The following is a 26,101-nucleotide window of genomic DNA, read 5'->3' as shown; positions in this document are numbered from 1 at the left end:
TGGAAGACTAAAGGGATTGACTTCCCACCTCAATGGCTTGGAGTAAGTTTTCGGCTGTGTCGTTCATGCCAGGCGTGACGTCACAGAAACGCTCAGTGTTTGCCGTCCAAAGAACGATGACTTTGGCCACCCCACTGCTGTTCTTGAAGTCACGGATATCACGACGGATTTGGGCCACCTTCAAGATTTTCAAATCAGGAATAAGAAGTAAACAGAAATTTCAGCTTGAAAAGCAAGATTCAAGGAGAAGCCAAACCAAGTTGCCCACAAGTTCGGGTTGCATCCACACTGCAAACACAATCTAGTTTGATACCGTTTTAACTGCCATGGCTCTATGCTCTGCAATTCTGGGGTCTGTCGTTTGGTGTGAGATTTAGCCCTTCCGATCTGAGAGCTGAGGTGCCCCAACAAACTACAAATCCCAGAATTCCATAGCATGGAGCCACTGGCAGTTAAAGCGAAGTCAAACTGGATTATTTCTGCAGTACAGATGCAGCCTTGGATAACAATTCTTAGAAAGCCCAGCCAGCATGGCCAATGGTCAGGAATGCCTGGCAGATGCAGCCTAAAAGCCAGGATTAGGTGCTTTAAATCATGGTTTCAACCTTGGTTTAAACAGGATAATGTTTTTTTCTAAGATGTATTTTTCATTTTAAAAGTCTGGTTATTATTACTATCTTCTAACAATTATTATCTAAGCCAGTGGCCATAACATCTAAACTGTATTTTGCTACTCAGTCTTCTTCTGATTTGGGCTACGTCTACACTGCAGAAATAATGCAGATTGACACCACTTTAACTGTAATCGCTCCATCCTATGGAATCCTATGGAATCCTGGGACTTGCAGTTTGTGGTGGCAGCAGAGCTCTCTGAAAGAGAAGGCTAAATAGCTCACGAAACTACGAATGCCAGGATTACACAGCATGCAGCCATAGCAGTTAAAGTGGTGTCAAACTGCATTAATCCTCCAGTGCAGATGCAATCTCAGTTATAGCAGTTTAATCCCCTTTACACTGCCATGGTTCCATGCAAAGGAAAGTGGGGATTTGTAGTTTGGTGTGGTATGGAGAATTTGTTGTTCTACGGTCTCCAATGAATTGAATCTTCAATTCCAACTTTTCCAAGTTTAAAACATAAACCATATAATGCCATTTGGATATATATATATATATATATATATATATATATATATATATATATAAAATCATGATAGTAAAAACAAAAAATAGATATTTGCAAGAGTCCTTAAAAATATATGCTTAAAATATATATGCTGCTTTGAAACACTATAGTCGCAAATGGTATGTTGTCATTTAAATCGTAAGCATTACGGTGTTATTTTAACTTGTTGGGAACTGTAGTTCCCAGTGGACCCCGGTTCTCTGGCAGGTGCCTCCCTGAACTACAAATCCCAGCATTCCATAAGAGCTATGGCTATTCAAGTTGCATCTGGGGATTCAAATGACAAGAGATCCCAACTCTGTGATTCAATGACTCCAAGTGCCATAGCTGTCTGGTCTGGAGATGCCCCCTATCTCTGCCTGCCTCCATTTTCTCTTCTTGGGCACCCACCTGCGCGGCTTTGGTCCCCATCAGCACATTGTCAGCCCGTTCCTCCTGGTTTGCTGCAATGAACTCTGGGATGTAGATGGACGCCCGGGGCTTCATGCTCTCCATGTGTGGCCAGAGTTGCTCCTGCAGCGGCCAGTCCAAGACTTGGGCCCTGCGCATGGCATCAGCCAGGTTCAAGGAGGAGATATCCCAGCCTGGTGTGGCAAATAAAAGGAGAAAGGCTTTAAAACCACACAGGATGGCACACCAATGTGCAGCACAAAAATGTGCATGCACAAATTTTATGGGGATCAAGGCTGCTTTTGCGGCCTTCGCTCCCTCCAGACTTTGCTTTTCCTCCTCCTCCCTAAGATGCTGAATTGCCTCTCGTTTACCTGGCAATATCTAACACCCAATATTATTAACATCTCCAAACTAGAAGTACAATAACATCCAAAAGCCACAAAAAAGTGATACCTTTATGGGACCAACTGAAATGCACAAAATGCATGATGCAAGCTTTCAAAACTCCACCGGCTTCTTCATCAGGCTTTTGAACAAAATGCACGATGCAAGCTTTCGGCTGCCCACCCTGACCTATGCCACCCAACTTTTCCATATTCCCACCACTCTTCCCCCTTGCCCCACATATATACCAAGGGTCCTACCATCAAAGACAATATCATTGGGATGCACCATGGGGAGCAGATCAAAGAAGGGGATGTAGACTTCGCCAGCGGGGCCATTGCCCAAGCAGACTGTGGATGCTTGCAAGAGGGAACCGTAGTAGTTGGCACGCTGTGGGAAAGAGACAAGAGGTGGCATCACTGCAGTACCAGGAAGCTTCCATCTTTCCTTTCCTCCAAGGACCAGTGCCCATGCCAGCGTGGCACTGAATCCACTCCAAGAGGGTGACCAGGCATCCTCATTTTCCAGGACCCTGGGATGAGGGTTAGATCTCTGATTCTGGACCATTTTGGTGATTCATTCAAAATAGGAGTGTTTTGTAGGCTCAGAAAGTGAAGGAAGGAATACCAAGTGCAGCAGGAACCATTCATATTGTAATTTTACCCTTATCAAGCTTGCATTGCCCTGGGAGTTTCATACTAAAGGTGGCTTAGCAACAGAGATCAGGGAGAAAGAAAGGAAAGAGAAGAAGACAATAAAGGAATGAGGAAAAGGAGGAGAAAAGACAAAAAACCCAGATAAAAACAGAAAAGCAGAAGAAAGGCAGTGGTAGGAAAGGAGAAGAAAGGAAGGAAAGAGGGAAAAGAAAAGGCAAGGAAAGAGAAAACAAGAAGTTAGGGAGAAGGGGGAAGAGATAAAGGAGAAACAGAAGGAGGGGAAACGGAAAGGAGAAGAAGAAAAGAGGAAGAAAGAGGACAGAAAAACAGAAGAGATGAAAGAGAGACTAAGAAGAAGAAAGGAATGAGAAGAAAGAAAGACAGAAAGAGGAGGAGAAATGTGGGTGGTTACCTTGATTGATTGTGGTAAAAGGTGGACAAAATGAGGATAAGAAAGGAATTGTTTTTCTTTCTTTTTCAAAATTAGAACCATTTGCACCCCCCCCCCCAAAAAAAAAAAACCCAAAGAACAGACAGAAAGTCAGAAATTCAAGAAGGAAAAGTAAGAATTATAATGTTTTTCTTTGTCTTTTGCAATTGGAAACATTGGTCAAAATCAAACAAGAAACAGATTGAAAGTTAGGAACTAAAGAAGGGAGAAAAGGAATAATATTGTTTTTCTTTCTTTCTTCGCTTGGAAACATTTGTCAAAATCAAACAAGAAAGAGACTGAAAGGAACTGTAGAAGAGAGAAAAATAATATTGTTTTTCTTTTCTTTTTCAACTGGAAACATTGGTCAAAATAAACAAGAAACAAAGTTAGACACTGAAGGAGAGAGAAAAAGAACAATATTGTTTTCCTTTTTTTTCAGTTAGAAACATTCATCAAAATAAAGCAAGAAACAGAGAATTCCATCTACGTCCCGGAGTCCATTATGGAAAACCAGGAGAGGTTTGGATGCTCAAGTCCCATTAAATCCAATGGCATAATAAAATGGCATCCCTTATACAAAATAGCAAAATCAAGGTTTGCTTTTTGGAATTTATTTGCAATATTTTCAGGCCATGCGTGGTTAGATCCATGGATAAAGAATCCGCAGACACCAAAAACCACAATGATATAGACTCTCCTGGGAAGTCTGTGCAATAAATCAGTTCACTCTTCCAAATTGTTGGAAGCTGCTGCTCTCCTATCTGAGCTGGAGATTAACAGACACACGTCTAAAACGGGAGGATTTGCACCCCCATCTTTTCATAAAAACTTGAGACTCAGGGTCTGGCTACCCTAATTCTTCAAAACCAAAAGGGGCCATCTTGCCCTCTGTTTCTTTGCAGTCTCTGGCAGTCTATGTCCAGGGGTAGAAAAGTGACCCCTTGCACTCACCCAATCCTACCCAAAGAAAAGGACACATACACAAATGCACAAGTGACACACTCACCTTTTGGCCCACTTTGGTCATCCAGGTCAGGCCGAGTTTGTTGGCCAGGACGGCGGCCGTCACGGTCGTCCCGTTGTTCCCTCCCCAGCCGACAAGCATCACACCCAGCTTGGGGACATGTCTCTCAGTGCGGAAAGTGAGACGAGTGGATGATGGTTTGACCTGTGGAACCCACCACCACCAGAGCAAGAGTGTGAGAGTTTTGGCCACAAAGGAGACTTCCCAACTAACTTTGTTACCTTTAGAAGACCCACCATGAATGGCGCAAACAAGTGTCTGGGCTTTTAAGACCTAAAGTGCACCCTTTTCTAGAGTTGGGGCAGTGCATGCTATTCTCCTCTGGCAGGTCATTCTATAAAATGGGGGCAGACCAAGAAAACGTCCTCTCGGTAACCGTCGCCAGCCCAGTTTTGGCCGACCAGAGTAGACGTCTCCCTGAGAACCTGAGTACCAGAGGTAGGTGATCCAAGAGAAGGTGATCCCAGAAGCAACCTGGAGGCAAGCAAGGTGAGGCTCTTGAGTTTACTGTACATTGGGCTACCCCCGCACCAAGTTTGGAAACTACAATTAGTGCAAAACATTGGAGCCAGATTATTTAATAATAATAATAATAATTTTTATTTATATCCCGCCTTTCCAATTACATGATCAAGGCGGCTTACAAGACAAGAAACAATAAAATACAAGTAAAACATCACAATATAAAAAGTTTAAAAACATCATTACTAGGGGTAGGAATGGGAATCTATACAAATCACAATTCACTAGGGGCAAGAAAAAGACAATATACTGCACTAATCCGGGGTCGAAAAACAGAGGGCAAGGAGCAGAGAAAAAACACTATTACCTAAAGTGAAAAAGCCAACTGGAATAGATGCGTTTTTAATTGTTTCTTAAAAGAAACTAAAGACGCAGAGGAACGGAGCTCTACAGGGAGCTTATTCCACAATGAGGGGGCGGCGATAGTGAAAGCCCTCTGTGAGGTCCTCACCAAATGGGATTTAGGGACCTCTAACAAATTGGTCCCAGATGTTCTGAGTGTGCGGGGCGGATTGTGTGGGGAGAGGCGGTCCTCCAAGTACCCTGGGCCCAAGCCATTTAGGGCTTTATAGGTCAAAACCAACACCTTGTATTGAGCTCGGAAGCGAATGGGTAGCCAGTGGAGATCTTTTAAAATAGGTGTTATGTGGTCTGTCCTGGAACTACCAGCGACCAGTCTGGCTGCCATATTCTGCACCAATTGAAGCTTCCGGGTTTGGTACAAGGGTTGCCCTATGTAGAGCGCATTGCAGAAATCCAATCGAGAGGTTACCAAAGCATGTACAACAGTTTCAAGGTCCCGACGGCCCAGGTAGGGGCGCAGCTGGCGTATCAGCCGAAGCTGATAACAAGCACTCCTGATCGTCGCGTCCACCTGAGATGTCAGATGAAGCGACGAATCAAGGAGTACTCCCAAGCTGCGCACCGAGTCCCTCAAGGGGAGCGTGACCCCATTCAGGACAGGCTGACAAATCTCACCACCCGGAACCGAGGGACCTATCACCAGTACTTCCGTTTTCCCTGGATTCACACTGAGTTTGTTCTCCCTCATCCAGCCCATTACCGACGCCAAGCAGGCATCTAGAGGAGAGATGCCATCCTTAGTTACTGCATCAGTCGGAGACACAGAGAAAATTATTTGGGTGTCATCAGCATACTGATAACACCGCGCCCCGTGTCTCCGGATGATCTCTCCCAGCGGTTTCATGTAGATGTTAAAAAGCATAGGGGATAAAATCGCTCCCTGAGGGACACCGGATGTAAGTGCCCTCTTATCGGAGCGACAATCCCCCAGCTCCACCATCTGGAATCTACCCGAGAGGTAGGACCGGAACCACTGCAAAGCAGTGCCCCCGATACCCAACTCCCCCAGGCGTTCCAGAAGGATACCATGGTCGATGGTATCGAAAGCCGCCGAGATGTCCAAGAGCACTAACAGGGACACGCTTCCCCTGTCCATGCTCAGACGGAGGTCATCAACTAAGGCGACCATGGCAGTCTCAACTCCATAGCCCGCCCGGAAGCCAGTTTGAAATGGGTCCAGAAAATCGGTGTCATCCAAGATCGATTGAAGCTGGAAGGCGACTGCTCTCTCGATCACCTTCCCCAAAAAAGGTAGCAGCGAGATGGGCCGATAGTTGTTATGAATCAGGGGGTCTAAGGAGGGTTTCTTGAGCAAGGGTTTAACCACTGCCACTTTCAATTTAGATGGAAACTGACCCTCTCTTAGAGAAGTATTAATGATGCGGTGCAACATAGTCAGCACCGCATCTCCCCCCTGAGCTGCCAACCATGAGGGACAGGGATCAAGAGAGCACGTCGTCTTCCTAACGCTTCGAAGGATCTTGTCCACTTCATCGGTACTAACAAACTCAAAGCGATCCAGTATAACTGGGGCCACGGATGCTTCGGACGCCTCTCTTACAGGACCTGCATAAATACTGGCGTCAAGATCAGCCCTGATCTGAGAGATTTTATCCGCAAAGCAGTTATTAAAATCATCACAGCAGGCTTTAGATGGTACCAGAATAGGGCTCAGGGAGGGAGGGAGCTGAGTCAGCTCTCTCACAACCCTGAACAGCTCTGCTGGACGCGACTCTGCGGACGCAATACGTGCAGCATAGAACGAATTCTTAGCTGCACCTATTGCCACTCCATAGGCCTTCAAATGAGAGCGAAGGAGTGTCCTGTCAGATAAACGCTGATGTCTTCGCCAGTTACGCTCTAGTCGTTGCACAGCCCGCTTCCTTACTCTAAGATCTTCCGTATACCATGGTTGTTTATTAGGAGCAGGCCGGTAAGGACGCTTGGGAGCGACACTGTGTATAGCCCTGGACAGGTTGGTATCCCAGATATTAGCCAGGGCATCAACAGAATCGCCGTCAGAACCAGTCGCATATCCCTCTAGGGCTTCTTGGAACCTTTTGGGTTCCATCAGCCTTCGAGGGTGGACCATCCTAATGGGTCCGCCACCCCCGGGGGAGCTTGAGGTAGAAGCCTTGATTCGAGCCTCAACCAAGAAATGATCCGTCCATGACAAGGGAGAGATGTTTGAGATCTCTACCCACGGAACCTCCATGTCCGTACTAAAGATCACATCAAGGGTATTACCAGCGCAATGCGTAGGCCCTGAGACTAGTTGAGACAGGCCCATGGCTGTCATGGTAGTCATGAACTCCCGAGCAGCACCTGTTGGAACTTCACTGGCCTCGAAAGGGATGTTGAGGTCTCCCAAGACAAGAAGTCTTGGGGACTCCAACACCAGTTCTGAGACCAGCTGTGTGAGCTCGGCCAGGGAGTCTGTTAGCGCACGGGGTGGCCTGTAGACCAACAGAATCCCCAGACTGTCTCTAGCCCTCAGGGACAGGTAAATACACTCGATGTGATCTGTTTTCCGGACTGGGATCCTGGTTAAGGAGAAGGTGTTTTTATGGACCAAGGCAACACCACCCCCCCGTCCACCTAACCTGATCTGGTCCTTAACTGAGAACCCGGCTGGGAGGGCCTGGGCCCACACTGCCTCGCCCTCAGGCCCAAGCCAGGTCTCAGTAATGCACGCCAGGTCACAGTTTTTGTCCTGCAAAAGATCATAAATGATGTGGGTCTTGCTCTTTATGGACCTGGCGTTGCATAGGAGCAGAGACAGGGTTTGTGGTACGACTGGGCTGAACCCCAGGCCTTTTTGGTTAGGAAAGTGGAAGGAAGGGGAGATAGATATTATGCATCGATCTCTCCTTCCATTTTGACATAAACCCACTTTCCTACCACCATACCTCCCCTTGCCCCGCACAACCTCAATAGGGGCTCCAATTACACATGCATCCTCCATAACAGCTGGTATCTCACATCCAGTACTCACACACACATACGGAATTTATTTTCCTGTTTGGAAATGCTTAAAAACAATACAACGAATGCGTTGTATATTGGGCTACCCCTGTATCAAGTTCAGAAATTTCAGTCAGTGCAAAACATGACAGTCACACTGGTTACTGGTACCTGGTTCTCTTGGTAAGTTTCTTCAGAAGGGGTTTGCCCTTGCCAATCACTGAGACTGAAAGAGTGTGACTCACCCAATGTTATAGAATCATAGAGTTGAAAGAGACCCCAAGGGCCATCCAGTCCAACTACATTCTGCCATGCAGGAACTCTCAATCAAAGCATCCCCGACAGATGGCCATCCAGCCTCTGTTTAAAGACCTCCAAAGAAGGAAACTCCACCGCTCTCCAAGGGAGTCTGTTCCACTGTTGAACAACTCTGTCAGGAAGTTCCTCCCAATGCTCAGGTGGAATCTCTTTTCCTGGAGCTTATGTCCATTGTTCTGGGTCCCAGTATCTGAAGCAGCAGAAAACAAGCTTGCTCCATTTTCAATACGACAACCTTTCAAATACATAAACAGGGCTGTCATATTGCTTCTTAACCGTCTCTTCTCCAGGCTAAACATCCCCAGCTCAAGACGTTCCTCATAGGGCTTCATGGTTTCCAGACGCTTCACCATTTTACTCGTCCTCCTTTGGACACATGGCTCCAGTTTCTCAACATCCTTTTTGAACTGTGGGGCCCAGAACTGGACACAATATTCCAGGTGGGGCTTGACCAGAGCAGAATAGAGTGGCACTATGACTTCTCTTGATCTAGACACTTATACTTCTAGTGATGCAGCCTAAAATCGCATTGGCCTTTTTAGCTGTCGCATCACACTGTTGTTCAATTTGTGGTCTACTAGATCCCTTTCACACCTTGCCTTGTTAAGCCAGGTGTCTCCCGTCCTATGTCTATGCTTTTCATTTTTTTGTCCTAAGTGCAGTACATTACATTCCTCCATGTTGAAATTCATTTTGTTAGCTTTGGCCCAGCTTTCTAACCTATTAATATCATTTTGGGATTATTATCTTTGCCTCCAGGGCATTAGCTATTCCTCCTAATTTGGTGTCATCTACAAATTTGATAAACATGCTCCCTATTCTTTCATCCAAGTCATTGAAAAGATGTTGAATAGCACTGGACCCAGGACAGAACCCAGTGACATTTTATGGCTGAGTGGGGATCTGAATGTGAACCCCAGAATCAAAGTGCAATGCTCACACCACTATGCCATGCTGGTTCCCTAGTGACCATGTTACACCAATAGTAAAATCACTCAATCGACAGCCATTTAATTTCTGGACAAGGTACAAAGTATTGATTGTCACCTTTAAAACTGCTTGGCCCCAAGTTACATATGGGATCACCTTCTCCTGTATAACCTGCCCCTAAGGTCCTTTGGGGGACATCTACTTCGGTCAGCCAAAACTAGGCTGGCAACCATTGCCGAACATACCTTTTCTTTGTCTGCCCCCATTTTGTGGAATGATATGCCAGAGAAGATACACTGTCTGGGTTCAAAACTGCAGTAAAGACCAGTCTCTTCCACAAGGCCTATTCAGATTATTTTTTAATTATGGGTTTTAAAGTTTGTACAGGTATTGAATCCCTTATTTGGAATTCTGAAATCCAAAATTGTCAGCATGGGTGGCTCAGATAGTCATACTCAAATGCTCAAACTACTACACCATGCTGCCTCTTGCATTGTTATTAGTAGCACATTTGTGGCTTGGACTTTTGCGAATTTGATTATTTGCGGTTTTGATCAATATGTTCTTTCTGGGAATCTCTAGGTCTTCCAGCGCAACTTTGCCAGAAGTTGACCATAGAGTTGTGCCAGAGAACCTAGACCAGGGGTAGGCAACCTTTTTGAGCCGGAGGCCGGGTAGCTGTCCCTCAGACAACTGGGGGGCCGAAGCCAAAAAATAAATAATTAAATAATTTTTTAAAAAATTAAATATATAAATAAACCAGGACAAATGTAGGTCAAAATTTTCAAATGGAAGACACTTGTTTTAAAAAATGGAGGACACGCAAAAAAAATTGCTGATTTTTTAAAAAATGTTAATATAAATGCATGTTTCTGAGGCTTCTATAGACAATTGCGCCCCAAAGGTCCCGGCGGCAATTGGCAGCAGGACCAGGCTGGGGCCGGTCCCAAGGCCTCACCGGGCCGCATCCGGCCCCCGGGCCGCAGGTTGCCTACCCCTGACCTAGACGTTCCTAGAGGAAACACTTCCCTAGGCATTTGTAGGTCCTCGAGCATAACTCTATGCTCAACCTCTGGCAGATGATTACCACAGAGTTGCGCTGGAGGACCTGGAGCTTCCTAAAGAGGAGCCCTCTTAGGTAAAAAGAATAGTGCTTTTTATTTGCGCTCTTTCCACATTCATGGGGATCCTTTCCCTCTAACACCAGCAAATGTAAAGGGACCACTGTATATTTATTTATATCTTGCTTTTTCCCAAGTTGGAACTCAAAGAGGCACATCCCTAGGTCTAAATCAGTGGGGAAACCTGTAGCCCTCCAGGTGTTGCTGGACTGCAACGTTCATCAGCCCTACATGCCTGCAAAGGCAAAGGTTGGGGATGATGGGAGTTGCAATCCAACAACATCTGGGTTCCTACCCAAGGTCCAAACCCAACATCCATCCAACATAGAGGAGACCTCCAACATCAAAGGAAACTTGGTCATGTCAAAAGAGTCAAACGCTCCGTTCCAGCTGGGAGCCGCAACTCTCCTGGGGAAGGCCAAAGCAAACATGGCTTGGGAATGCAAGTGACCTGAACTTTCGCCTTCTTCCCCCCCCCATCCAGCCAGTGGCTTTGGTGGGGGTTACTATTTCATAAAAACCAAAAAAACAGGAAATTTTCAGTATACATATTGAAAGCTTGAATCCTCAACTAAAGGGGAAGGGAGAAGACCCCAAGAGAGCTGATCCATTTAGCTCTTTACAATCCACCCGCCATCTCCAAAGAATCTGATGGCACCTTATATTTCACAGAATCATAGAGTCAGAAGGGATCCTCAAAGGCCATCCAGTCCAACTCCATTCAGCCATGCAGGAAGACACAGAGTCATAGCATCCTAGAGTTGGAAGGGATCCTCGAAGGCCATCCAGTCCAACTCCATTCAGCCATGCAGGAAGACACAGAGTCATAGCATCCTAGAGTTGGAAGGGATCCTCGAAGGCCATCCAGTCCAACTCCATTCAGCCATGCAGGAAGACACAGAGTCATAGCATCCTAGAGTTGGAAGGGACCCTCAAAGGTCGTCCAGTCCACCTCTATTCGGCCATGCAGGAAGACACATAGTCATAGCATCCTAGGGTTGGAAGGGACCCTCAAATGTCATCCAGCCCATTCAGCCATGCAAGAAGACACAGAGTCATAGCATCCTAGAGTTGGAAGGGATCCTCGAAGGCCATCCAGTCCAACTCCATTCAGCCATGCAAGAAGACACAGAGTCATAGCATCCTAGAGTTGGAAGGGATCCTCAAAGGCCATCCAGTCCAACTCCATTTGGCCATGCAGGAAGACATAGAATCATAGCATCCTAGAGTTGGAAGGGACCCTCAAAGGTCGTCCAGCCCATTCAGCCATGCAGGAAGACACAGAGTCTTAGCATCCTAGAGTTTGAAGGGATCCTCAAAGGCCATCCAGTCTACCTCCATTCAGCCAGGCAGGAAGACACAGAATCATAGCATCCTAGAGTTGGAAGGGATCCTCGAAGGCCATCCAGTCCACCTCCATTCGGCTATGCAGGAAGACACAGTCATAGCATCCTAGAGTTGGAAGGGATCCTCAAAGGCCATCCAGTCCACCTCCATTCGGCCATGCAGGAAGACAGTCATAGCATCCTAGGGTTGGAAGGGATCCTCAAAGGTCGTCCAGCCCATTCAGCCATGCAGGAAGACAAGAGTCATAGCATCCTAGAGTCGGAAGGGATCCTCAAAGGCCATCCAGTCCACCTCCATTCAGCCATGCAGGAAGACACAGTCATAGCTTCCTAGAGTTGGAAGGGATCCTCAAAGGCCATCCAGTCCAATTCCATTTGGCCATGCAGGAAGACAGAGTCATAGCATCCTAGAGTTGGAAGGGATCCTCGAAGGCCTTCCAGTCCAACTCCATTCGGCCATGCAGGAAGACACATAGTCATAGCATCCTAGAGTTGGAAGGGATCCTCAAAGGCCATCCAGTCCAACTCCATTCGGCCATGCAGGAAGACATAGAATTATAGCATCCTAGAGTTGGAAGGGACCCTCAAAGGTCGTCCAGCCCATTCAGCCATGCAGGAAGACACAGAATCATAGCATCCTAGAGTTTGAAGGGATCCTCGAAGGCCATCCAGTCCACCTCCATTCAGCCATGCAGGAAGACACAGAGTCATAGCATCCTAGAGTTTGAAGGGATCCTCGAAGGCCATCCAGTCCACCTCCATTCAGCCATGCAGGAAGACACAGAGTCTTAGCATCCTAGAGTTTGAAGGGATCCTCAAAGGCCATCCAGTCCACCTCCATTCAGCCATGCAGGAAGACACAGTCATAGCTTCCTAGAGTTAGAAGGGATCCTCAAAGGCCATCCAGTCCAATTCCATTTGGCCATGCAGGAAGACACAGAGTCATAGCATCCTAGAGTTGGAAGGGATCCTCGAAGGCCATCCAGTCCACCTCCATTCAGCCATGCAGGAAGACACAGTCATAGCTTCCTAGAGTTGGAAGGGATCCTCAAAGGCCATCCAGTCCAATTCCATTTGGCCATGCAGGAAGACACAGAGTCATAGCATCCTAGAGTTGGAAGGGATCCTCAAAGGCCATCCAGTCCAACTCCATTCGGCCATGCAGGAAGACATAGAATTATAGCATCCTAGAGTTGGAAGGGACCCTCAAAGGTCGTCCAGCCCATTCAGCCATGCAGGAAGACACAGAGTCTTAGCATCCTAGAGTTGGAAGGGATCCTCAAAGGCCATCCAGTCCAATTCCATTTGGCCATGCAGGAAGACACAGAGTCATAGCATCCTAGAGTTGGAAGGGATCCTCGAAGGCCATCCAGTCCACCTCCATTCAGCCATGCAGGAAGACACAGTCATAGCTTCCTAGAGTTGGAAGGGATCCTCAAAGGCCATCCAGTCCAATTCCATTTGGCCATGCAGGAAGACACAGAGTCATAGCATCCTAGAGTTGGAAGGGATCCTCGAAGGCCTTCCAATCCAACTCCATTCGGCCATGCAGGAAGACACATAGTCATAGCATCCTAGAGTTGGAAGGGATCCTCAAAGGCCATCCAGTCCAACTCCATTCGGCCATGCAGGAAGACATAGAATTATAGCATCCTAGAGTTGGAAGGGACCCTCAAAGGTCATCCAGCCCATTCAGCCATGCAGGAAGACACAGAATCATAGCATCCTAGAGTTTGAAGGGATCCTCGAAGGCCATCCAGTCCACCTCCATTCAGCCATGCAGGAAGACACAGAGTCATAGCATCCTAGAGTTTGAAGGGATCCTCGAAGGCCATCCAGTCCACCTCCATTCAGCCATGCAGGAAGACACAGAATCATAGCATCCTAGAGTTTGAAGGGATCCTCGAAGGCCATCCAGTCCACCTCCATTCAGCCATGCAGGAAGACACAGAGTCATAGCATGCTAGAGTTGGAAGGGATCCTCAAAGGCCATCCAGTCCACCTCCATTCGGCCATGCAGGAAGACACAGAGTCATAGCATCCTAGAGTTGGAAGGGATCCTCAAAGGCCATCCAGTCCAACTCCATTCGGCCATGCAGGAAGACATAGAATCATAGCATCCTAGAGTTGGAAGGGACCCTCAAAGGTCGTCCAGCCCATTCAGCCATGCAGGAAGACACAGAGTCTTAGCATCCTAGAGTTTGAAGGGATCCTCAAAGGCCATCCAGTCCACCTCCATTCAGCCAGGCAGGAAGACACAGAATCATAGCATCCTAGAGTTGGAAGGGATCCTCGAAGGCCATCCAGTCCACCTCCATTCGGCTATGCAGGAAGACACAGTCATAGCATCCTAGAGTTGGAAGGGATCCTCGAAGGCCATCCAGTCCACCTCCATTCGGCCATGCAGGAAGACAGTCATAGCATCCTAGGGTTGGAAGGGATCCTCAAAGGTCGTCCAGCCCATTCAGCCATGCAGGAAGACAAGAGTCATAGCATCCTAGAGTTGGAAGGGATCCTCAAAGGGCATCCAGTCCAACTCCATTCAGCCATGCAAGAAGACACAGAATCATAGCATCCTAGAGTTGGAAGGGATCCTCAAAGGCCATCCAGTCCACCTCCATTCAGCCATGCAGGAAGACATAGAATCATAGCATCCTAAAGGGATCTTGAAAGCCATCTAGTGCAACTCCATTCAGTCATGCAAGAAGACATAGAATCATAGAATCCTAGAATGGGAAGGGACCCTCAACGGTCATCCAGTCCAACGCCATTTGGCCATGTAGGATGACACAATCCACCACTTTCTTTATGAATTTAACATCAATCCGGCTCTTACCTTAGTGACTCCATTCTCCTGGCAGACTTGGACCGTGCTGTAGCTGTATTTGGCCTCAATGAAGTCTGCGGTGTATTTGACGTCCGGACTCTCCACCACAAACGGGGACGCCATGGCCTTGGCGTTAGGTCAAGGCGGGGCTCCGCTTCTGAGTTCCTGGGTTTAAAGAGAGACTATTCACACTTATATCTCCCCTAAATGGGTCTTAGGGTCTCCCCGTTGCTCCTTGTGTGAGTCACAGTTCTGATTCAGAGGAGGAGAACTAAGCATCCCTGGAAGAGTCCCTTCAAAGGACAAGCTGGATGGAGTCCAGGTTACTTCTGCACTCTCAAAACAATGCAGTTTGACACCACTTTAACTGCTGCGGCTCCACCCAACAGACTCCTGGGATCTGTAGTTTGGCGAGGCATCTTTGGCAAGAAATAATAATAATAATATTCATTTCCTACTCACCTCTCAAGGCGGGGAGCAACAACAATGAACCAACATCAGTTAAAATGCATCAATTTAAACAAACATCAGTTAAAAAACAACAACAAGATGTACACATATTAAAAGAATCCACATTTAGAATTCATCTTTAAAATTCCCAATTTAAAAATCATCCGGAGAAGCCTGGTCTTTCATGCTCTTTTAAAATAGTTATTCCGGCAGGTCATTCCACAGTTTAAGGGCGGCTGAAGAAAAAGAAGAGAAGGCTCCAGAGTTTGCACTAAAACCCCTACAAATCCCAGGATTTGTACAGCACTTAAATTGGGGTCAAACTGCATTATTTCAACAGTGTGAGTACACCAGAAGCTCCTTGGAGTAAGAGAAAGAAGGACTAAGAAAGAGAACGAAGCTGCCTGTTGTATCCCTGCCAAGGGTGTTTCCTCCTTTCCAGGCAGCTCTCTGTGGTTCTCGAACTCATGTCCTCCAAAGATAGATGAATTATACTTCAGCTCCCAGAAGTCCCAGCCAGTGTGGCCTAAACTCAGGAATTCTGGGAGTCAAAGTCCCAAACACCTAGTAGACTGAAGTGTTAAGAACCAGTGAGCCCTAAGGTACCTCTATGTTTTAGAAATACGTGATGTGGTTTGACACCACTTTAAGTGCTGTCGGGATCCTGGGATCTGTAGTTTTGCAAGCTCTGAAGCCCCCTTATCCCCCCTTATTTCTCTTCAGCCGCCCCAAAACTGTGGAATGACCTGCTGGATGAGCTCTGGCCACTGAATAATGCTCTCTGGATTTAAAAAAAGAGCATTAAAAAGACCAAGAGGACTGGCGCTTCAACAAACTACAACTCCCAAGAGTATATTGGAAGGAGACTCTAACTGGGGCGGGAGGAGCTGGGGGTGGATAAATGGATGTATTGGTGAGGGTCTCTTGTTCCCCCTTTTGCCAACAGGGGGCAGAGCAATCAGGGGGTGGATGCGGGGGTCTCTTGCCCACTTTTTGCCAGGGGGGAACAGAGCGGGGTGGGTGGGTGAATAAATGGTCAGTCTCTTGTCCTTCCTTTTGCAGAAGGGGAGCAAAGCTGGGGGGCAGGATGGATAGATAGATAAACAGACAGACAGGGGTTTCTTGTCTCCCCCCTTTCTGGAGGGGGACAGAGATGGGGGACTGGGGGGAATGGATGGGGGTCTCTTGTCCCCCCCCTTTTGTCAAAGAGAGAGCAGAGTTTGGGGGGGACAGATGGATAGATTGGGGTCTCTTTCCCCGTTTGTCAAAGGGGGGGTTGGGCTGGATGGGGGGGTCTCTTGTCCCCCTCCTTTTGCTTTACTGGGGGGCAAGAACTGGGGGTGGAGAGATGGGTGGGGGTTCCTTTATCAAAGAGGGGGGTGGAGGGATGAATGGGGGGCGTCTGTTGTCCACCTTTTTTCTGAAGGGGGGTCAGAGCTGAGGGGGGAGAGGGATGGATGAGGTTTCTCTTCTCTTCTGTGGGGCGAGCTGGGTGGTGGTGGGTGGATTCTCCCTCCTTTTGCTGAAGGGGGCAGAGCTGGGGGGCATGGGATGGTTTGGGGGGTCTCTTGTCCCCCTTTGCTAAAGTGGGAACAGAACTGGAGGTGGGGCAGGAGCTGGGGGGGGGTGGATGGATGGATGGATAGATGGGGGGGATTTCTTTTTTTCCCCTTTTGCTAGAGGGGGGCAGAAATGGGGGACTAGGCGGGGGGTCCATTTATCAAAGGTGGGCAGACCTTGGGGGGAAGTAGATGGAAGGATGGATGGGGGGGTCTCTTGTCTGGAAGGAGGAATGCTGGGGGGGGTCTCTTTGAAGGAAGTGGAGGAAGGAGAGAATGAAAAAGAGAAAGAGAGAGAAAAGGAGCCCTCCTTTTTTTCCTCCTCCAGCCCCAATATTACCTTCTCTTCTTCCTCCAGGACCACGCCCCCCCAAAAAGCCTGGAAAGCCCTCCCCTCCAGAAAGAAAAGCCCAGCTTTGCCACCCGATGCAGGACCCCCCCCCCCCCAATGCAGCCCCTAGTTCCCTGCACCTGATGAACGGCTCCCAGGCGCAGCGCAGAGGGACCCAGGCTCAGCCCAGCCAAGGCGCAGGCTTAAGCGGCTGCGGAGGGAGGCGGAGCCTCCACGAGCCCCACCCCAATAGCTCCGCCCCCAAGAACACCCCCAGCCCCCCACTGGCCTCCAGGGGGCGCCCTCCAAGGCATCCACAATGGGAAGGGTTGCCCTAGAGCTCGCCTAGACTGACCCCTGGCCTCTTGGGCACCAAACAGGGATGCCTTCATGGGGCCAAACAAAAGGCACTATATATATATTCTTGGAAGCTTTCCAGGTTCCACTGGCTTCTTCGTCAGGCTTTTGCACAAAATACATCAAGATGCAACCTATCCTGGGTTTTCCTGGCACGATTTGTTCAGAAGAGGTTTGCTTTTGCCTTCCTCTGAGGCTGAGAGCCCCAAGTGGTGTTCCCTGGCTGAGCAGAGAATTCGAACCCAGGTGACCAATGCTCAAACCACCACACCATCCTTCATCAAGTATTTCATTGTTTTTGTTAAAATCTTTGCATCCTGACCAACAGGTTACAAATATTTAAATAAAAAGCAAATACATGCTTTGAAAGATTGTATAATATTTGTATCCTCGCCACTGAGAGCCAGCATGGTGGTTTGAGTGTTGGGCTGGGACTCTGGAGACCTGGGTTCGAATCCCTGCATGGCCACAAAGCCCATTGGGTGGCCTTGGGCACGTCACGCTCTCTCAGCCTCAGAGGATGGCAATGGCAAACCCCCTCTGAACAAACATTGCCAAGAAATACTAGCGGTTTCTTGGTTTGCCTTAGGTTAGTCCTTGCTTATCTGTCCCGGGTGCAAAGGTTACTCGGTGTCACAAGGAGAACAAACACAGATCCTACAAAGGAATCCACAAATTCCTTTGAAAGGAATCTCACACTGTTGTGATCCCAGCCAGGTTATTGAGGAATCCACACCCCAAACTGGTTTGAGTTGAGAACTACAACTCTGGAGACCAGGGTTTCATCCATGAAACCCACTGGGTGAGTTTTTTGTGGGTTTTTCGGGCTCCGTGGCCATGTTCTAGAAGAGTTTATTCCTGACGTTTCGCCGGCATGTTCAGAGAATGCTGGCATGGAAAAGAGTGGGGTGTGTGTGTGTGTGTGTGTGTGTGTATATATATATATATATTTGGTTTAGAGGAAATTGACTAACAGTATATATACCCCACTCTCTTCCATGCCAGCATTCTCTGAAGATGCCAGCCACAGATGAAGGCAAAATGTCAGGAATAAATTCTTCCAGAACATGGCCACATAGCCCAAAAAAACCACATAAAACTAATCTGATGATTGAACCCATTCATAACATTACAGCCTGATAGTCTGACTATTAAAGCAATCAATAATAATAATAATAATAATAATAAAATTCATTTATATTTCCCGCCTCTCCCTGTGGATCAAAGCGGGATTACAACCAAATAAAATACATACTGACCATAATAAAATAATCTTAAGGACACTAAACTTTCCCCAAAATTAACCCTCGTAATACAGTATTAAATACATAGTGCAAATTGCAAAGTTAAAAAAGCAATCAATCGACAAAGTAGATATCTGACTGGTCAATCATGCAATCGATAAATTAACCGATAATCAATCAGTCCATGGAATGGCAGTCACAGTTGTTGTTGTTGATGATGATGTTGTTGACAATACGTGCCTTCAAGTTGTTTTGGACTTATGGCAACCCTAAGGCAACTTTGGAAATTAGCATGGAAGACCCTCGGACCAGGGTTCGAATCCTGACTTGGCCATGCAAGCCCACTGGGTGCCCTTGAACAAGTCCCACTCTTTCAGCCTCAAGGGAAGGCAAAGGCAAACCTCCTCTGGAGAAATCTTGCCAAGAAAACCCCATCATAGGTTTGCCTTAGGGTCGCCATAAGTGGGAAACGACGTAATGGCACACGACACACAACACGCAGACCATTGCAAGCCCTCCAAAACCGAGATGGCAACAAGGAGGAAGCCGTCTGGGAAAGAGGCCTCCATCCATCGCTCTCCAGGGAAGGACGCCTGAGGACAGGAACATCCTGTGAAACACACAGTGTAATGTCATCCTGAATGTATGGAGGCCATCCCAGGACGCTTGTGATCTCCTGCCAGTTCTGGCTAAGGAGGGGTCCCTTGCCTTCCTGAGAGAGATTGCAAAAGGCTCCTCCCTTCATTTGCTCTTGCAATCGGACTTCCAGGCATTTCCCAACTCCTCCTGGCCATTTCCGGTTTATGGCAATCCTAAAATTGCCCCCAAGTCAAACAACCACAAAAGGCAAAAGGCGTGGGCAAGTTTCTTCAGAGGGGATTTGCCCCTGCCATCCTCTGAAGCTGAGACAGTGTGACTGGCCCAGGTTCACCTAGTGGGTTTGATGTGGCCGAGCTAAGATTTGAACCTAGGTCTCCAGAGTCCAAAACGCAAACCAAGGACCCTAAGGGGGCACCCAGTCCGACCTGCTTCTACCACGCAGGAAGACACAATCCAAGTGATCAAAGTGCTCCGGCTGTGAGTACCTGCATGGTTGAATGGGATTGAATTGAGTGGGCCCTTAGGATCTCTTCCAGCTCTAATCCCCCCCCCCCCCCATCCAGCCTCTGTTTAAAAATCTCCTCCAAAGGAGGTTGCATTGCAATATTTCTAAGTGTAGATGCACCCTAGGATACGGAGCAGTGGATTCAAATGACTAGAAAAGAGATTCCACCTAAACGTAGATTCATAGATTCATAGAGTTGAAAGAGACCCCAAGGGCCCTGATCAAGTCCAACCCCATTCTGCCATGCAGGAACTCTCAGTCAAAGCATCCCTGACAAATGGCCACCCAGTCTCTGCTTAAAGACCCCAAAGGAGAGAGACTCCACTACACTCCAAGCGAATGTCTTACACTGTTGAACAGCTCTTACTGTCAGGAAGTCCCTCTGAATGTTGAGCTGGAATCTCTTTTCCTGGAGCTTGCATCCATTGTCTTGGGCAGAAAACAAGCTTGCTCCATCTCAATATGGCACCTCCTTCAAATATTTAAAAGAGCTATCATGTCACCTTTTAACCTTCTCTTCTCCAGGCTAAACATCCCCAGCTCCCTAAATGTCTTCTAATAGGGCATGATTTCCAGATGTTCTACCATTTTAGTTGCCCTCCTTTGGACACACTCCAGTTTCACAATGTCCTTTTTAAATTGTGGTGCCCAGAACTGGACACAATATTATTCCAGGTGGGGCCTGACCAAAGCAGAATACAGTGGCACTATTACTTCCCTTGATCTAAACACTATACCTCTATTGATGCAGCCTAAAATCACATTGGCCTTGTTAGCTGCCGCATCGCACTGTTGACTCATGTTCAATCTGTGGTCTACCTGGATTCCTAATTCCTTTCACACGTAGTTTCATTCAGCCAGGTGTTCCTCATCCTATATCTATGCATTTCATTTTTCTGCCCTAAATGCAGTACCTTACATTTCTGCGTGTTGAATTTCATTTTGTTAGCTCCAGTTTCTCAACATCCTTCTTAAACTGTGTTGCCCAGAACTGGATGCAGTATTCCAGGTGAGGCCTGCCCTGAGCAGAATAGAGTGGCACTGTTAATTCCCTTGATATAGACAACATAAGAAATGACTTCTATAATGCCATCTGTCTTTAAATAGAGGTTGGATGGCCATCTCTTAGCAGTGCCCCATTACATGGGGGTTGCACCGGGTGGCCCTTGGGGTTCCTTCTAGCTCTGTGACTTTATCATTTCTGGGCAGCAAGACCTGTTTGAGAGTGGAACATGGACTCCCTTGGAGGTCAGTGGGCTCTCCGTCTCTGGAAATCTTTAAATAGGGGTTGGATGGGCATCTCTCAAGGGTGCCTTAGTTGTGCATGGCAGGGGGTTAGCATAGATGACCCTTGGGGGTTCCCTTCCAACTTGCAAAAAGGTGCTACTTGCCTGGTGATTTGGAGGGTGTTTTTCACACTTGTCCTTCTGGACCCACACATTTATTTTCCCTTTTGTTTCAGAGCGAAAGAATGAGGTGTGATGATATGGGGGATGGCTGGGAACCGCTTCTTGTTTTATCTCCCGTGGCACATTGTTGAAGGAAAGGACAAAATGATCCCAGCTCAGGGATGGAATTTCCCCTAAGCTCAGCAGCTACAGAAGTAACATTTCTTGTGTCCGCTTATTTTGGTGATGGTAGGCCATGCCAAGCGGGTACATTTCCACTGGCACAAAGAGCTGGCATGGCAGGGCAGGGCGGGCTTTGGGAGCTATCCTGCCTTCTCTATTGGCAATAGGAAAATAAAATAAAATAAAATGTGGGTCAGCCAGGAGAAAGACTTTCCTTTTCTTCCTAAGCATCTTTTCCTGAATGCAACCATCACCTAATTCAAATGCCCAATTCTTTTGGAGATCATTATACACACACACAAAAAATAGACCAGAAACTGGACAAAAAGCACAAATAAAGATGCCATAAATTGGTTGCCTTCTTAAGGTCTGCCAGATCTCAGGGCTCTGAATATCTGTTCTTTTATGGGTCATCATTCTTCAGGCAGGAGAGGAAGGTGCAAATCCTCCAGTTTTGGTGGGCACTCCTCAGGGTTAGAGGAAAGAGCTGCGTGCAAATCCTGAGCTCAGCTAAGAAAGCAGCAACCTGCTACAGTTTTGCAAGGATTCCTGATTGCTGCAACTTCCCAAAACTGTATTTGTGTTGCATTGCCTTCAAATCCTTTGAGACTTATGGTGACCCTATTTTCTTGGCAAGTTTCTTCAAATGGGGTTTGCCATGGCCGTCCTCTGAGGCTGAGAGTGTGTGACTTGCAAAAGCTCGCCCAGTAGATTTTCACGGCTGAGCAGGGATTCGAATCCTGCACTCCAGGGTCATACTCCAATGCCCAAGCCACTACACTTCACTGGCGTATGCATTTAGTTGGTTTCCTCCTTCCCTTGCAGACATTGCAGGGCCAGGACTCACCCTCCACTATGCTCTGCATCCATCCTCCATCTAGAAGCAAGTGGGTTTGATTGAAGGTTCATCTTCTGGCACTAATTTCAGTTTGGATTGTCCCATCCTAGGGTTTCTGTGATAGAAGACATTCCAAAGAGGTTTACTGTGTCTCCTTCTGCACAACGGCTATGTGCCACTGCCATTGTCTTGGAGAGATCCTCTCCCAGTGTCACCTTCCTCCATTATGGCGGATGTTGCCCAGTATCTATTTGGCACATTTAGTCTGTGCCCAGCATCTATTTGGTATATTTAGTCTGTGCCCGGTATCTATTTGGCACACTTGTCCATCCCTGGTATCTCTTTGGCCCACTGTCCCCAGTATCTATTTGGCACACTTCATCTGTGTCTGGTATTTGGCACATTTTGTTTGTACCCGGTATTTATTTGGCACAGTTAGTTTGTACCCAGTACCTGTTTAGCACATTTTGTCTGCACCTGACATTTATCTAGCACATTTTATCTGCACCCAGTATATATTTGGCACATTTCATGTGTGCCTGGTATCTATTTGGCACATTTATTCTGTAGCCAGTACCTATTTGCCACATTTAGTCCACACCGAGTATCCATTTGGCACATTAGAGAGGTTAGAGAGATCACACAACGCCCCTGTTGAAACAGCTCTGCTGGCTGCCAGTTTTGTTTCCGGGAACAAAACAAAGTGCTGGTGATGACCTACAAAGCTCTGTATGGCTCAGGCCCAGGCTATTTCACATACCATATCTCCCTATCAGCCGCCCTGGGCTCTGAGATCCTCAGGAGAGGATCTTCTCTCTGTCCCACCACCATCACAAACACGATTGGTGGGGACGCGAGAGAGGGCCTTTTTGGTGGCTGCCCCTGGACTCTGGGACTCCCTGCCCAGGGAATAGATCAGAATGGCCCCTTCCTTGATGGCCTTCCGCCGGCAGGTGAAGACCTACCTGTTTAGACAGGCTTTTAAAGCGGAAGGGTTTTTTAAAAAAATGAGCTAGGTGTCATATTCTTTTAAGTATTTTTAATCATCATTTTTGGTGGGGTTTTCGGGTTCTAGAAGAGTTTATTCCTGACGTTTCACCAGTACCTGTGGCTGGCATCTTCAGAGAATGCTTGCCTGGAAAGGAGGTGTGTGTGTGTGTGTGTATACTGTGTGAACCTTTTTAAATCACTTTTATCTTTTAAACCAGGGGTAGGCAACCTTTTTGACCCAGGGGCCGGGTTGCTGTCCCTCAGACAACCGGGGGGCCGAAGCCAAAAAATAAATAATTAAATAATATATATATATATATATATATATATATATAAACCGGGACAAATGGAGGACAAAATTTACAAATGGAGGACACTTTTTAAAAAATAGAGGACACACACAAAAATTTGCTGATTTTTTTTAAAAAAATGTTAATATAAATGCATGTTTCTGAGGCTTCTATAGACAATTGCCCCCCCCTGCCCCCCTTGCTCGCCGCTTGCCCGCCTCCTCCTGATATGCCAAAGGCCCTGGTGGCAATCGGCGGCAGGACCGGGCTGGGGCCGGTCCCAAGGCCTCACTGGGCCAGATCTGGCCTGCGGGCCGCAGGTTGCCTACCCCTGTTTTAAACTATATTTTATTCTTTTATGCTATCTGTTTTAATTCTGTTTAATTTAATCCTTTTTTAAAAAAAAATAGTTCTGTTCTTAATCTTGTAAGTCACTCTGAGTTCCAGTTTTGGGGAAATGGCAGGATATAAATAAAGATGATGATAATGATGATGATGTCTAGTCTGTGCCCAGCATCTATTTGGTACATTTAGTCTGTGCCCGGTATCTATTTGGCACACTTGTCCATCCCTGGTATCTCTTTGGCACACTGTCCCCAGTATCTATTTGGCACACTTCATCTGTGCCCTGCATCTATCTGGTGCATTTTGTCCATTGCTGGTATCTATTTGGCACACTTAATCTGTGCCCAGCATCTATCGGGTGCATTTTGTCCATTGCTGGTATCTATTTGGCACATTTAGTCCGTGCCCAATATGTATTTGGCACATTTACTCTGTGACCAGTCTCTATTTGGTATATTTAGTCTGTGCTCAGCATCAATTTGGCACATTTATTTAGGCTGCTCAAAGCCTGTCTAGTATGGGAGACCCTGCTGCCATCCACATACCCTCTGGAACACGAAATCCTGCCACCTTTCCCTCCTCCTTTTGAGTCATGTCTTTTTAGATTGTAAGCCTGAGGGCAGGGAGCCGTCTAATTAAAAAGATTGTATGTACAGCGCTGTGTAAATTTGCAGCTCTATATAAATAAAGCTTAATAATAATAATAATAATAATAATAATGGTGGTGGTAGGGTTGTAACTCCCCGCAAACCTACTTTGCCATGCATCCGTTGTATCGGGAGAAGGAGAAAGGATGCAAAGGTGCTGGGTTCAATTGGACCAGAGACCCATCAGCTTCCATATCTTCTCCCTCTTTGTTTTCAGACCTTGAGGACATGTGCCAAGCCTTCCACTTCACACTCAAGCCTGCCATAATCCAGCATTCTGTTTCCAACAGCCAGATGTGCTTGCATGGTCCTTTTCAAGATGCCAGCCACAGATGCAGGCAAAACATCAGCAATAAATTTTTCCAGAATGCAGCCACAGAAAACAATGGTCCTTTTGTCTCCCAGTCCATGATGTTTAAGGACACTGGAGTCTCTCCTTGTAAACCCCCATTTGCAACATGGGGAGAGCCAGTCTGGCAATGAATTAGCCACAATGTCTGGAATGCAGCATGGGACATGTGTCTCCGACTGAGGACATATGAATGTAGGAAAGAGAATGGAGCGGCTTTGTAACATCCATGTTCAACAAGGGGCTGTTGTAGCGTTACCATGTAGAATGCACCATGGTCCAATGCACAATGGGCACTGATGCTCATTGGGGCACTCCCTGGTGCACATCTGGACATTGAGTGGGAAGTGCTGGGGCACAACAGAAGTGCCGATGTTCATGAGAACTGTCTGATGTGCATCAGCACTACCTGATGGGTGTCAGAAGGGCCTGATGGGCATCAGCAGTACCTGACGGTTTTGAGAAGTGCCTGATACCATTCAGAAGTACTTGAGAAGTGCCTGATGCCAATCCAATCAGAAATGCCCAATGGGCATGATAAGTACCCAGTGGTTACCAGAAGTGCTCAATGGGCATCAGCAGTACCTGATGGGTGTCAGTAGTGCCTGATGGTCTTGAGAAGTGCCTTTTGCCATTCAGAAGTATTTGAGAAGAGCCTGATGCCAGTCCAATCAGAAATGCCCGATGGGCATGAGAAGTACCCAGTGGTCACCAGAAGTGCTCAGTGGGTATCAGAAGTACCTGATGGATGTCAGAAGTGCCTGATACCAACCAGAAGTACCTGGTGGGCATCAGAAGTGTCCGATGGTCATCAAGTGCCCAATGTGCACCAAAAGAGCTCAGTAGGTATCAGCAGTACCTGATGGGGATTTTAGATCTCGCTTTTCTCCCAGGGGGTTGGAATGAATGGCCTTTATGGTCTCTTCCAGCTCTATGATTCTGTTATGAAACATTTGGCAGGCAAAATTAAATGCACAAATATCAAAGTGTGTGACATCTGGCTTGAAAGCAGGGGTGATCCTTAGGTGGTTCCCTCCAACTGTGATTCTGTGAATTGAGTGGTGATTTAAAAAGGCCTCTTTGGGTCTGCTCCAGCCTCCTCGGGGCTTGGCATTAAATTCTTGGATTGCCATTCACTGGGAATCGGCGCGGGTAAATTTCCACTAGGAAGAAAGGGTTTTGCTCACGAGTCCGGCTTTGCTCAGAAGCGGAAGTTTCTCCAAAGAATGTCATGCAGGGAAGAGACAGGGGAGAAAGAGGCCTATGCTTTGGCCCTTTCATTTCCACCATCCCCTTCTCTCCCAAAGCCAAGGAGCTGCCTCTTTTCTGGGAGCCCCCTAATATTTCAACCTTTGCTTTAAACATTCAGTACACACAAGTGGGACTTTTATTTGTGTGCACGCACTGGCGCATTAAAATGTCAGCAGCCACATCCAGGGACAAAGCAGGGAAGCCAGCGGTACATTTCCATCGCTACCCAGCCTGGATAAGCCAAGCTTGGCTACAACCTTTACTGAGGAGCAAAGTGGGGAGCAAAGGCGAGAGAAAGATGGAGCCAGTT

The 26,101-nt window shown here is 47.2% G+C and overlaps 1 protein-coding gene across 3 annotated transcripts in view; it reads right to left on the bottom strand.

Annotated features, from left to right (window-relative positions):
* Positions 1-26,101, bottom strand: part of LOC149284560 (inositol-3-phosphate synthase 1-A-like) — a 55,593-nt gene that overhangs the window by 5,379 nt on the left and 24,113 nt on the right. Inside the window, exons 1-6 of one of the 3 annotated variants that reach the window (XM_089496542.1) lie at positions 19,878-19,897; positions 14,474-14,629; positions 4,056-4,217; positions 2,221-2,350; positions 1,574-1,767; positions 29-178 (exon numbers count right to left, since the gene is read on the bottom strand). In XM_089496542.1, coding sequence (XP_089352668.1) covers positions 29-178; positions 1,574-1,767; positions 2,221-2,350; positions 4,056-4,217; positions 14,474-14,587 — 750 coding nt within the window. In that variant the 5' untranslated portion in view covers positions 14,588-14,629; positions 19,878-19,897. Of the gene's footprint in view, positions 1-28; positions 179-1,573; positions 1,768-2,220; positions 2,351-4,055; positions 4,218-14,473; positions 14,630-16,944; positions 17,014-19,877; positions 19,898-26,101 lie in introns of those variants that run through there. The other 2 variants (XM_089496541.1, XM_089496540.1) reach the window with 2 other exon arrangements.

The sequence above is a fragment of the Sceloporus occidentalis genome, unplaced genomic scaffold (genome assembly GCF_023333645.1).
Source record: "Sceloporus occidentalis isolate IW3139 unplaced genomic scaffold, rSceOcc1.0.p SCAF_91, whole genome shotgun sequence".
Classification (NCBI taxonomy): Eukaryota; Metazoa; Chordata; class Lepidosauria; order Squamata; family Phrynosomatidae; genus Sceloporus; species Sceloporus occidentalis.
The sequence above is the reverse complement of the archived record's forward strand: the minus strand, read 5'-3'. Positions and strand labels throughout refer to the sequence as shown.